The 14,292-nt window shown below is 35.7% G+C and overlaps 1 protein-coding gene across 6 annotated transcripts in view; it reads left to right on the top strand.

Moving 5' to 3' along the window:
* The window catches only part of MICU3 (mitochondrial calcium uptake family member 3), a 136,791-nt gene that overhangs the window by 46,641 nt on the left and 75,858 nt on the right, over positions 1-14,292 (top strand). For all 6 annotated transcript variants that reach the window (XM_008251192.4, XM_051842596.2, XM_017338923.3 and 3 more), the window contains exons 4-7: positions 2,750-2,828; positions 7,413-7,460; positions 10,688-10,770; positions 11,234-11,305. In XM_008251192.4, the coding sequence (XP_008249414.1) occupies positions 2,750-2,828; positions 7,413-7,460; positions 10,688-10,770; positions 11,234-11,305 (282 nt within the window). The remainder of the gene's footprint in view (positions 1-2,749; positions 2,829-7,412; positions 7,461-10,687; positions 10,771-11,233; positions 11,306-14,292) is intronic.

Genomic DNA, 14,292 nt, shown 5'->3' with positions numbered 1-14,292 from the left:
CAGGTCAGCACTAACCGGAGGCTGGATTGGAAGCTGAGGAGCTGGGACTGGAACTAGTTACTCCGATATAGGATGCAGGATATAGGATCCCAAGTGGTGTGTTAACCACTATGTCAAACTCCTGCCCCAGAGCTACACTTATTATTTTTTAAATGATGATTGTACTTTTACCATAAAGAATACGATTTGAGACTAACCAAATGAAGACAAAAAGGATGAGGTCTGGGAGGGTCCAGGGCTTCCATGCCTTATCCACACGGAGTTAGTAAGCATCCACCATCCTGAAATCTCCACTGAGCTTCTTGTATAGAATTTGTGTTTTTTTGACAGGTAGAGTGGACAGTGAGAGAGACAGAGAGAAAGGCCTTCTTTTACTATTGGTTCACCCTCCAGTGGCTGCTGCGGCCGACGCACCACGCTGATCTGAAGCCAGGAGCCAGGTGCATCTCCTGGTCTCCCATGCAGGTGCAGGACCCAAGGACTTGGGCCATCCTCCACTGCACTCCCAGGCCACAGCAGAGAGCTGGCCTGGAAGAGGGGCAACCGGGACAGAATCCGGCGCCCCGACCAGGACTAGAACCCGGTGTGCCGGTGCCGCAGGCGTAGGATTAGTCTTTTGAGCCACAGTGCCAGCCTGTATAGAATTTTCATTGGAGTTTCTTTACATACATGTGATTGATTGAATCATTGATCAGGTAATTGAACTCGATCTCTAGCTCCTCTTCATTTCCCAGATGTTGAACTGGCTCAGAACCTCGACCCTTTACTCACAGTGTTCTTTCTGGTGACCAGGCCTACCCTGACTCATGCTGGCATGAAAGAAAGATTTAGAGCCTCAATCCAGATCCAGACAAAGACCAATCAAATTTTTTATCTATTACTACTACAAGTAAGACCAAGGTAGACACTGGAATTGGGTAGAGAGATTCCCAATATGAATGGAAAATGAAGATTATAGTAAGTTTTAAAAGTCTTTAAAGTTAATACAAGAAAAAAACTAGATAATTATTTAATTATTAAAACTGCTTGAAATCATTAAGGATCTGGCTCTGAGTACTAACATGTGACAGTGAATGAGTTACTCTTCCACTGTCTCAGTAAAATATGTACAATAAAAAATGTGTTTTAGAATTAAGTAAGGTATCGTAGAGTCCATTGCTACACACAGTGAGAGAACTCAAAACGTAGCTATGAGTTTTCAATCTTAAGTTCTAACTGAATTTAAGTTGGAATAGATGAAGGTGGATGATACGGAAATAGTTAAAGTGGAGAAAGGTAAGTTAATATCTGTAAAATATAAAGTATATTCAAATGTTTTTAAAAATCTCTTATTCTAACAAAAGTATTTCAGTTTATGAGGTCTAAATAATAAATATCCCAGTTTCTCATGACTGTTCATACCTGAGTTCTTACTTTGGTGCCATTGCTGTTCTAACCAGACTTTACTGATTACCTGGTGGCATTAAGTACTTGAAATGCAGCTATGGCACCTTGAAGGAAATGAATGCAAGAATCTACAGAAGATTCAGGGAATCTATAAATCCTTAAGAATGCTGCTCCTACTTTTGGCATTCCAGGGATTCCATCACTTTTTTTCTAGCACAGCTTTGAAATTGAAAAAAAAAAAAAAAAAAAAAAAAAAAAAAAAAAAAAAAAAAGAAAGATGATCTATAAATGTCACAGAATAGTTTTAGATTGAGCTGTATCAGAAGGGGTTGGTTAGTCTTAACTGATTGTCAAATTTGAATGTACATTAAAAATCACCTAGAAATCTTGTTAAATTGCAGATTCTGGTTCAGTTGGTCTGGGATGGGAGCTAAGAGTCTGCGTTTCTTACAAGCTGCCAGGCGATTTCCAGACTGCTGAGGTCTACATTTTGAGTAACTGAGACCAGGTCTAGATATAGAAATATTTTATATGTTTTTTAAAATGTATTATGACTAACAGTTTTTGTTTCAAAGTATAACACCAAGTCCTTTAGTCATTTTTCTTCACGATTAATCAAAATATAGTTTTCACTTAATTATTTTTAATAAAGTATACATAATAAATTAGAATTGATTTAGTATATGAACCATGATTCAAATGTTTATTTTCTCCTCTAGTTTCCCACAAACAGTGATAGTTTGATTTAAAAAAAAAATTGGCTGAGCAGCAGTTCAAGTTTATATTCTTTGCTGAATCTCTAAGTTTAAAGTAGAGAAAAGTGTGAAATAATGGCCACACTAACTCAATATGCCTGTCCTGCCACTACATCTGATCTCACCATTGAAATGCTCTTCACTCCTTAACCTAATCTTTTGTTGGTTTGTTTATTCTACTCAAAGCCTTTGAAATCCAAAAACATTACGAAGAAGTCATATGAAGCCAAGTGATCATCTCGGCCCTTGCTTTGGAAATCCAACTTTTCTTATAGCTTTCCTGAAACTATCCCTTTATAACTGACTCTAGAACTTAAACTGACTGTCATATCTTAATTTGGTTGTTTTGAATACACACCTTCATTATTAAATTTATCTGAAATTTTGGCTAGCTCCAATTGAATTTCATGCAGCATCTTTGCCATTTTGTATTTAGACTGTGAGCAAATATTGGGTTTTGTGGTTGAATGGGCCACAGGTATAGAGTAGGATAAATATTGCCATATCTTGTATATGGAGACACTTTTTGTGTGAATGTTAAAGTATGTTTGATCTATTTTATATGTAGTTGGTTTACTTATTCAGTATTATAATATGTTCCTTTGTAGGAATTAAATCAGATGCTCTCAGAAACACCTCCAGTTTGGAAAGGGTCATCAAAGCTATTTCGAAGTCTTAAAGAAAGAGGTAAGTTAATCTTACTACTTAAGCATATTTATACTATATTATTTATACTATTTATATATACATATATTATCCTCATACCTAAAATAAAATTATTCTCATACATAAATAAGGTAAAATTTCTTTGAAAATATCATACTAACTCTAACATGAATGCACATTTTATCCAGAAGAATTTGACATTCAAATTGCTCCCACCTGGTTCACATGGAGCCTGAAAGAGACAACTTTCTTAAAATTTTTGAGAAACCCTGGCCAAGTTAGCTTTAAAAATCCTCTTAGAAATATTTTCTTAAAAGTTGTCTTAAATATTGCACTTCAGGTGACAGGCATGTGGTACAGTGTTTAAGTTGCCACTTGGGACACCCATATTCCATATCTAAGTGCTTGGTTCAAGACCTGGTAATTCCACTTCCCATCCAGCTTCCTATTAATGTGCACCCTGGAAGGCAGCAGATGATGGCTCAAGTTCTTGGGTTCCTGCTACCCATGTAGGAGACTGGGATTGAATTCCAGGCTCCTGGCTTCAGCTTGGCCCAGCCCTGACTGTGTGGGCATTTGCAGATCGGTCTCTTTCTCTCTCCGTCCCCCACCCCCACCACCTGTTAAATAAAAATAGAAATAAATTCTCTTTTAAAAATAGCTATTTTGGCCGGCACCGGGGCTCAATAGGCTAATCCTCCGCCTGCAGCGCTGGCACACCGGGTTCTAGTCCTGGTTGGGGTGCCGGATTCTGTCCCAGTTGCCCTCTTCCAGTCCAGCTCTCTGCTGTGGCCAGGGAGTGCAGTGGAGGATGGCCCAAGTCCCTGGGTCCTTCACCCCATGGGAGACCAGCAGAGGCACCTGGCTCCTGCCTTTGGATCAGCGCGGTGCGTCGGCCGAAGTGCGCCGGCCACGCAGGCCATTGGAGGGTGAACCAACGGCAAAAGGAAGACCTTTCTCTCTGTCTCTCTCTCTCTCACTGTCCACTCTGCCTGTCAAAAAAAAAATTAATAAATTTAAAAAAACACAGCTATTTCACTATTGGTATTTTAAAAAATAGATTGCCATTCAGGTCTTAGCATGGGATGAGCATCAGGAAAATTCAAAGCTCAGAAAGATTGGATTAGTATGGCGATTTTCAAAAATTGTCCTTAGTACATCTCATGGGGAAAAGCAAATTGGATCAGATATAATCTAAGAAAAATGCTTAGAAGAAGGAATATGGGAAGATTTAATCTGAAAGCCTTTATTTTAGGTATGTCTTAATTCTCCTTATGTTATATCCATGTTTGCATTTTTCTAGCAGAAAGGATGTATTTGGTATTTCCGATAGAATTATCTGCAGTGATGAAAATCTTTAATGTCTGCACCATTTAGAATGGTCACCACTAACCAAATATAGCTACTAAGCATTTGGACTGTGACTAGTATATGTGAGAAACTGGAGTTTTAGTTTTCTCTGGTTTTAATTATTTTAAATTTAAATAGTTACACATGTCCAATGGCTACCCTTTAAGATAGTGCATATCTATCAGACTATCAAGATAATCCTTGGTCTCAGAAAGTTTTAGAACCATTAAGTTAGGATAAGTAGAGAAGTGCAGCAAAGAGCCTTGTTTTTTTTTTAAATAGCAATTAAATAGAAGAGAAATATTAAAGCTAGACCTTTAGAGCTACTTTAGAGATTTTTTTTTAAATTATTTGTTTTTATTTATTTATTTTTATTGACTTAGAATATAAGGAAGCAAAGCAAAAGAGAAATTTTCCATCAGCTTATTCACTCCCCAAATGTCTACAGCAGCTAGGGCTGGGCCAGGCCAAAGGCAGAGGTACCTAGAACTCAATATGAGTCTTCTGTATAACTAGGACTCAACTATTTGAGCTGTCATATACTCCTTCCAAGGTTATTCACTAGCAAGGAGCTGGAATTGGAAGCAGAGCTAGAATTCAAAACCAGACACTGAAGTATGGGTTGTGGGCCTCCCAAGTAGTGTCTTAACTGCTGTGCCAAATGCCTGCACCTAAAGATTAATTTTAAAATGAAGACATTTATCTGCTTAAAATATTACCTAGCAAGACAATATTATACACTGTTATTTTTAAAAAGTGACATACATCTTTTATGAAAACATGTATTTCATAGACAGTTATAATACCCAACTATAACATGATATGGGAATTAAACAATGTAATGCTTTTTAAAAACTTCCCTTAAAACTGTTTTTTTGGTCGAATTTCCAAAGAAATCTAGTTGGGAGCAGGCATTTAGCCTAGTGGCTAAAACATCCACCTCCTACATTGGAGGTCTGGGTTTGATACCCACCTCTGGCCCCTGATTCTAGCTTCTCAGCAGTGCAGATCCTAGGAAGCATCAGATGATGGCTTAAGTAGTTGGGTCCCTGCCATCCACATGGGAGACCTTGATAGCATTCCCAACTCCTGACTCAAGCCCTGGTACAGCCCTAGCCGTTGCAAACATCCGGGGGTCAAATAATGGACAGGACCTCACTTGCTCTCTTTCTCTCTGCCTCTCAAATTTTAAACATTTTTAAAGAAACCTAGTTGATATCTTATCCTCATTTTTAAAAGATTGTACATTTTTATATGCTTAACATTTATTTTTATTTTATTTTTTGAGCCTGAATAACCTTAAATGAATTAAAGTATTTGTCTTATAGTTTTTCAGTTTTGTAATTGGAAAGTATTAAGAATCTACTTCTTGGCCGGCACCGTGGCTCACTAGGCTAATCCTCCGCCTTGCGGCGCTGGCACACCGGGTTCTAGTCCCGGTCGGGGCGCCGGATTCTGTCCCGGTTGCCCCTCTTCCAGGCCAGCTCTCTGCTGTGGCCAGGGAGTGCAGTGGAGGATGGCCCAAGTCCTTGGGCCCTGCACCCCATGGGAGACCAGGAGAAGCACCTGGCTCCTGGCCTAGGATCAGCGTGGTGCGCCGGCCGCAGGGCACGGGCCGTGGCGGCCATTGGAGGGTGAACCAACGGCAAAAGGAAGACCTTTCTCTCTGTCTCTCTCTCTCACTGTCCACTGTGCCTGTCAAAAAAAAAAAAAAAAAGAATCTACTTCTTGGGCCGGCGCTGTGGTGCAGCAGGTTAATGCCTTGGCCTGAGGCACCGGCATCCCATGTGGGCGCTGGTTCTAGTCCCGGCTGCTCTTCTTTCAATTCTGCTCTGCTGTGGCCTGGGATAGCTGTAGAGGATGGCCCAAGTCCTTGGGCCCCTGCACCTGCTTGGGAGACCTGGAGGAACCACCTGGCTCCTGGCTTTGGATCAGCGTAGCTCCGGTCGGTCGTTGCAGCCATCTGGGTAGTGAACCAGCAGATGGAAGACCTCTCTCTCTGTCTCTTCCTCTCTCTGTAACTCTGTCTTTCAAATAAATAAAATAAATCTTTAAAAAAAAAAAAAAGAATCTACTTCTTGTTCCCTCTGAATTAAGTCTTATAGATATGTGCCCGCCATGATAATCATGATCGCCATCAGGACTTCCACAGTTAAGTTTTCCTTGAGGGAAATCTTAAGTATCAAAAAAAGAGATGTATGGTAGTTATTAAAAATTCTTTATACCAACCAGCGACCCCTGTGTATTCTACAAACTCAGAACGTCAGTGAGATGAGGTTGGGAAGACAGCAAGCCCATTTCCCGTTTTCATTTCTCTTTATTCCTCCTGCATTGAATGATTTCTGTGTATATGTGTGGGATCCTACAGAATCAAAGTTTTGTATATTTATATATATTGAAAATTCCAGAATCTTTCTCCCATAACATTCATGGCAATCAACCAGAACTATCTGTCTATAGGTCACAATATTCTAGTATAAACAAAAGAAGAGAATGCTTTCAGGGCCTCCTGGGTTGTTCCCTTCATGTCTCTGACAAAACTGCCTGACAGTGAATCCCATTCCCTTTGTTCAGTAGCAAAAAGGGTAGCTTCAAAGAACAAAGATAAAAGTTTTAAAAGTTCATGATCTGATTATTTAATGATTTTTACACCTTTTTACCAAACATCAGAAGAATTTGATATGTAGATAAATATTTTGAGTTTTTTCCTAATTTTAATGTTCTCAATGTCTACTTGGAAGATTAGTTAAGCTGTTAACTCTAGTTTTGGGTGTTAGGTCCAAAAGCAAATATTCTAGTAACAGAATGTATATTTTTGTTTACTCTAAATAAGCTCCTTTTAAAGTTTATAATTATGGAGTGCCTAGAACTCAGGGTGCAATGTACAGAAACATAGCCATTTAATTACAATAAAAACCTCTAACAGCACATTAATTAAATAGAGTTAACCACTTTGAACCTTTTAATTTTGTTAGATTCATATATTAAAAGCTAGCAACAAGTTGAAACTATAGGTAACATAATTTTGCTTCTTTGCCCAGTTTATGTGAGGGCATTACTGGAAATTTTGTATGACTTTCTATAGAAGGCTTAGAACAACTAAAATAAAATTAATTTTGCTGTTGTTGCTTATGATTTTATGATGATTTAGTCTCACTTAAAACATTAGTATTTATTGCTATTAAAATATTTTACTTTAATAAATAAGAAAATAAAGTAATATGGTTCTAGCATAACCAATACTTTTTTTTCTAGGTGTGATTTCTTATACAGAATATCTTTTCCTTTTGTGTATTTTAACAAGTAAGTATACTCATTAAATCTATTTCTGGATACAGTTTTCTTTTTAATCAAAATCCTGGAAAACAGATCTTTCTTAGGTTTTGTTACTACTGAAAATAACTTTAGGTATGTTCTTGCTGGTCTGCAAAACTCATACAAATCCACAGAAAAATGCCAAACCAAAGCACTATCATGAATCAGAAACATAAATATTCTGGCTTATCTTTCAGTAATAAAATGCTCAAAAATTATAGATTTATTATTATGTATCAACTTTTTTGGTTTCAGTCTACATGAGATTTCAAATGTCATGTAATAATTTGTAAATTTCTTGCTAGATTCATTTGAATCACATTTTCTGCAAGACTGATATGAAGATGAGTTTCTGAACTAATGAGCCTATCAAAATACTCATCATTACATCCTAGAACATCTTTCTTATTCCCTTCCTTCATATGCAGCACTTCTAATGAAATATACAAAGGTTTACTAAGATTTTCAATTTGTTTTATTTAATGGTGGAAATTATATGTTTTCATTTACTGTCCCCAGCTACCTGCCCTTTCTATTCCTTGAATTCCTACCTCGGGGATTTGAACTGTTATTCCCTCTGATGTCCATGCTTTTCCTCAAGATCCTCTTGATAAACATCTTTCAGGGGACCAGCACTGTAGCGTAGTGGGTAAAGCTGCCGCCTGCAGTGCCAGCATCCCATATGGGCACTGGTTCGAGTACCGGCTGCTCCACTTCCAATCCAGCTCTCTGCTATGGCCTGGGAAAGCAGTAGAAGATGGCCCAAGTCCTTGGGCCCCTGCACCTGCATGGGAAACCCAGAAGAAGCTCTTGCTCCTTGCTTCAGATCCGTGCAGCGCCGGCCATTGCAGCCAACTGGGGAATGAATCAGTGGATGGAAGATCACTTTCTCTGCCTCTCCTTCTCTCTCTGTGTAACTCTGACTTTCAAATAAATAAATAAATCTTTTAAAAAAAAAATCTTTCAGGATTGCTTTCAAATGTGAGGGCGTAGCTAGTTTTACTTGATCGTCATCTCTAAAATGGTTTCCTTTCTCATCTCTTCCTTTTTTATCTCCTTCCTGTGTTTTATTTTCCTCATAGCACTTACGCTATTTGACAAGGGTTTACATGCCCTAGTGTTTCACCACACTGGAATGCAAGGTAGAAAATGGCAAAGATTTTACCTTTTGTACATCTGATGAAATGAAAATAGAAAAAAATGGGAGGATTTCTGGTTGTGAGGATATGTAGAGACATATGGAAATCAGAAATCAGAACATCAAAACTCTCATTAGAAATAAATCTGAAAATACCTTATACTTCTGTGATTAGAAAATTCACATCACAGTGTTGACTTCTATTTTAAGAAGTTTTGTTGTATGGGTTGTATGTATGCACAAGTGTTTCAAAACTTGTCTTTTTTCATTTTTTGCCTTCTGGACTTGAAACTAAAATGTTAGTGCTGAATAACAGATATTATAAAATTAGAAATGGAGTTTTATGAGGTTGATCCAGTCTGGAAAGCCATAGTGATGATGCAAGTCCAGTCAATGATGAGTGCTCAAATGAGAATTAGAATGGGTGCCAAGGAGTACCTCAGAAAGTTGTTGAAAAGTTGTCTCATTAGCTAGAACAACTTTGGATACAGTTTGAAAGTGGTAAGTACCTAAGCCAGCAGAATACAGACAAAAAATACGAGCAGTACTGTTTAGGAATGCCATTTGTTGTGATGAGACAGGGTATGTGCGTATACACACACACACACACACACACACACACAGAGAGAGAAAATTTTGATAACTACAGCAAGGTTAGGCTCTTTGGATTCTGTGAAATTTTCTTTGGAGTTCAGGAACCGTCTATAGAAATGTCTGAGGGGTTTACATTGAAAGTTTTTAGAACATTGGTGAGATTAGAACTAAGAAAAATATGAAAGACAGGTGGCAGGAAGTGGGCTATAGAATCTATAAGTTTCTCTTTACATTTTACTATTTTGCTTTCCTCACTGTTATTTACAAGGTCTTATATTTTATTTATTATTTTTGTATAGATAGATATTTTTTAAGATCTTTAAAACTTGGTTGTCAGGGATGGTGTGTATTTTTATTTCTTAGGTGAATGGTAATGAAAAATTAGGTTTTATAGTACATTCAAGAATTGAGACTGGGTGAAGGTCTACCTTCTGTTCTGGGATTTTCAGACCGCTGTTATGGTTAAGAAAGCAGGGCTTCTTTTTTGCCAGGTTTAAGATTTCACAACAGGCAGTAGCAAGTTTATCTGTGGGGGGTCCCTTTCTAAACTTCTTGCTGGTCATCTCAAAAGAAAAGATGAGATGTTTTGAGAAAGGCTTTTTACACTGAGCTCCTCTTTGAAGGACACTTCAAGTTTTCTTCTTTGTGCTCTAGAAGTGGAAAGAGGTTGGACCTCATAATAAATTTCAAAAACTAAAGCAAAGTTTGTAATATGTGAAAGTCTGTCTTTCCCAGAATAGCAGTTGTCCCTTATATTTTGGAGGAAACTGAGGATTATACCTGCAAGCTTCTTTTATTTTATATTTCTGTTTTTGAATCCTCTAGAAGTTTAAAGCCAAATATATAATATATCACTCTTGAAAGAGGTCATTTTTCATAGGTCATTTCAGATACAACTTTCTCAGTAATCAGGAGTGGTCTATTATGTCATGTTTTCTTTAAATTTTTTTCTGCCACTTTAAATAATTGAACATAGGGAAAATATTCCAGATGTTATGATTTGATAGTTTTCTTTTAAACAAACTGATAGATTTTGTATGAGAAAGAGAAATGCTTATTTTTAGAAGAAAAGTAGGCAAATTTTTCTTTGAGTGCTAACCAATAAAACCACACAGGTACTTTTAGATTGCTTTATCACTTTATTTTTAAGTGTGCTAATCTGAGGGGACTTCAGAGAGTTCTTGGGAAGATTAGACTTAAAAGCTAAGCTTATTTTGATATAAAAGTTTCTAAAATTAATACATAGTTTTTTTATAATTTGCATTTTCTGTGACTTTTTTTATATGAAGACCCCTTATAAATCAAGCAGAAATATGGTACTTGCATGTATCTTTCATTCTATTTAATAGTAATGTGTTTTTTTCAATTTCTTGTTTAAAAAAGTATTTCTGGACAGAATGTGAATAACTATTTACAACTAATACATTTTATACTGTAAAATACATTTTTTGTTTCATGAATACTTTCTCTACTCTTCTGGCAGAGCCACATGCTGGTTTTAGAATAGCTTTCAACATGTTTGACACTGATGGCAACGAGATGGTAGATAAAAAGGAGTTTTTGGTGGTATGTATCTTGTATGCTGTATCTTATCAATAATTAAATATTGCTTGCGTGTGTTTTTATACCATGAGAAATTTGGATAACTTTACATTATAAAAATATAAATTATATTCAGTGTATAAAGATCATCATAATAGGGGCTGGTATTGTGGCACAGCAGGTTAACCTGCTGCTTAGTATGATACACATCCCACATCAAAGTGCCTCGGATCAAGTCCTGACTCTGATTCTGATCCAAGGTTCTGCTAATGAGCACTAAAGGAGGCAGCAAATGATGCCTTCACTCCCTGGGTCCCTGTCATGCGCCTAGGAGACCTGGCTGGAGTTCTTGGCTCCTGGCTGTGACCTGGCTCAAACCCAACTGTTGTAGGCATTTGGGAGTGAACCACTGGATGGAAGATGTATGTAGTTCTCTCTGCCAGAAACTCTTGTTGGGTATTTAATTCTAAATTGATTTCCTTTTCAGCTTCAAGAGATATTTAGGAAAAAAAATGAAAAGAGAGAAACTAAAGGAGATGAAGAAAAGCGTGCAATGCTGGTAAGAATACTTTATAGTAGTCTCAGGTGGGTTTTCTAGGTGAGAATTATTTTATTCATGTTAAGAAAAAGTTACTAAAATTTGTAACTTTGATGCTGCCATCTTCTTGAAATGTTCCTCTATAGAGAAATTACTTCATTATTTACATGCATCAGTATCAATATTTATAGTAAATATTGATCTTAAACATCTGTATTCACAATCATATTCATTATTCATTAAATCATTTTCATCCATATTATTGTTATCTGTGAGATTTGAAGGGTATATTTAATAAAGATATTACAGATCATTATGCATGTAAAAATTTAAAGGTGAAGTGCAAAGATTTAATTATAATGTGAAGGATAGTGGTAATATAATGACATGAATGTTGAAACAAATGTTGAAACAAATACAAGGAAATAGTTTTTTCATTCTTACAATTACGTATTATAGATTCTCCTGTAATGCATAATATTTTTTTCTTATTTTGAGTTTAGAACTAAACTATATTTTTTCCTATCTTTCTACCAGTGTTTTGTTTGTCCCAAGTATTTCAGCCTGACAACAGGTCAGATTCACTTAATAAAGACTAACTAGCAGACACTGAGACCATACAGTCAGATACTATATTATGTGGTTTACATGTATTTTCTCATTTAGTCTACCCAACAATTCTCTTATCTGTAGTCATAAATGAGAAAACTAGTAAATAGAAAGGTTAAATCTTTTCTCCAGTGTTACATAGTTGTTAAATGGCAAAGTCAAGATTTGAACCCAGGTCTGGCCAACTCAAAAACCTGTGCTTTCATCCCCTGTACTGTGTCTTCATCTGCTATTTAGATACCAGAAATATTATTAATTTTGCTGGCATGTAAAGGATAGTTGCCTCATTTGCAAATGAGTTTGGCTGTGTGGTTGTTTAATTATTCTAAATGGAATTCAAGCAATTAACATCAGACAGGTATAACATATTTTGTTATTGCTCTTTGTTCTAAGAATATGTATAAGATTTTTTTAAATATGGACTATATATAGCAGACAGATACCATAGTAAATCTCACTATACTTGTGAAAAATATATTTATATTTAGTTTATTAAAAACATTGTCAGAGTTATGAAACATAATGCTTCATAGTATATTTGACTTTTATATAATTACAAGTAGTGTTGGACCTCTTACAGTATACTACTGACAAAGCTATGTAAAACATTCTTGAAAAAAATCAAAGAGCTAATTGTAATGTTAGCCAAGTATTAAAGGGGACCTTCATAATTCTCTATTGAATTCCTGTCTCATGGTTTCCAAATTATAATAAATAAATTATGTCTAAATAGGATTAGAGTATTAGCAAAGAAGACTAGAGAATTTAATACTTTCTTAAATGTCATTTCCTATAGATAATGTTTTAAAATAGTAAACAGTTATTTTAATTTTGATAGATGAACTATAACTGACTGAAGAGGTAAATTGTATTATTTAAGGAGGTTGGATTATGTTAATGAATGTACTTTAAGTGACAAAATAGATAGTATCTCAATGGATGGAAATTCAACTGTTTTATTTAATACTCTTTCCAGAAAGGTTTTATAGATCTTCCAATAAAAATACAATTCCACTGTAATCATTAACAATAACTAACATACACACATCAAGTAACAAAGCAAAAGAGATAAAGGGAAAATAATAGCAGACAGTACACACTGGGAAATACTATAGTGTCTACACAAAACTTGGCTCTGAGCTTCACTGCAGCCAAGGTAAAGTAAATTTCATATTGATTTAATGCAAATATTTCATAGTAGTGACACAGTAAAACTTCATTAACTTGAATTAATTAGGGCAAGTCTATCCAAATTATAAAATCAAAATTATACCCACATACCCTAAATTGTATTATTTAAATGCATCTGGATCAATGAAGCATTCCCTGGCAAATATAGCGGCAAAGAGTTTGTTTTAAAGAAGAGGTTAAAAATAAATTAAAAGTAATATAAAAACTTGTTTATGTGTGAAAGAATGCTACTAAAGTCGTGGATCTCCACAAGTACCACAGAAGTATTTATCTCATATAATTTAAACAGTGCTCCTGAAATCTTATTACATAATTTAACTCTCAGAGCTATTCCTTAAGAAAATTCAGAAATAACCTTTAGTTCAGATTCTGAAATCACAGAACTCCACAGTAATATAGGAAATATTCACTACTATGCTTAGTGATAATGATACTTAGTATTAATTTATTGGTGCTAGTCACATGTTAAATAATGCAAGTCTGAACTGATAAGATTCTACTTTATACTACTTTAGTTGTAGAGAATTTTGTACAATGCCAGTTGGTGTTATCAAGGTGATAGAATTAACAATATCATCCTACAAATTCTTAAAATATTTTGTATTTTAAAATAATTAAAATTTAGCTTATTCTGAAAATACATGGGCCACATGAGAGACAGTATAGCACAGGCTCAGGAGCCAGATTTTGAAGGTTTGAATATTAGCCTGCCATTCATCACATGGGTAATCTTGAACAAGGTCCTGGATTTCTCTGTCCCTCCTCTTTTTTCATTTGTGCAATAGGAGTAAGAATTCTAATCACCTGTAATTGTTATGGAGGTTAAATGAGCAATAACACAGGGACACTTAAAAGTATGTGAAATAAAAACTCAAAAGGAGGTTAGCTATTAAAGTTCTGCTTTACTTACTAGAAGCACAAAACTGTTTAAACTGAGCAATAACATAACCAAATCAGAATTAAATCAGAACTAAATCTAAAACTATTTACAAACTAAAATAAAACTACCCTTCAAAGAGGAAGAGGACAATGGACATAAAATATTTTGGGACACTTGTCTGCTAAGCTGTGTTCTATGTCCATTATAAATGTTACTCCCATTTAGTCCTCATTACAGTTCTTTGAGGTAAGTATACCTATTTCATGCACAGATGAGAAATCACTTTTAGAGATGTTGACTGGGTTTCCTAATGTCACAGCACTGATAA

Source organism: Oryctolagus cuniculus, chromosome 2 (assembly GCF_964237555.1).
Source record: "Oryctolagus cuniculus chromosome 2, mOryCun1.1, whole genome shotgun sequence".
Classification (NCBI taxonomy): Eukaryota; Metazoa; Chordata; class Mammalia; order Lagomorpha; family Leporidae; genus Oryctolagus; species Oryctolagus cuniculus.
Note: the sequence above shows the minus strand (reverse complement) of the source record. Positions and strands in the feature narration are given on the sequence as shown.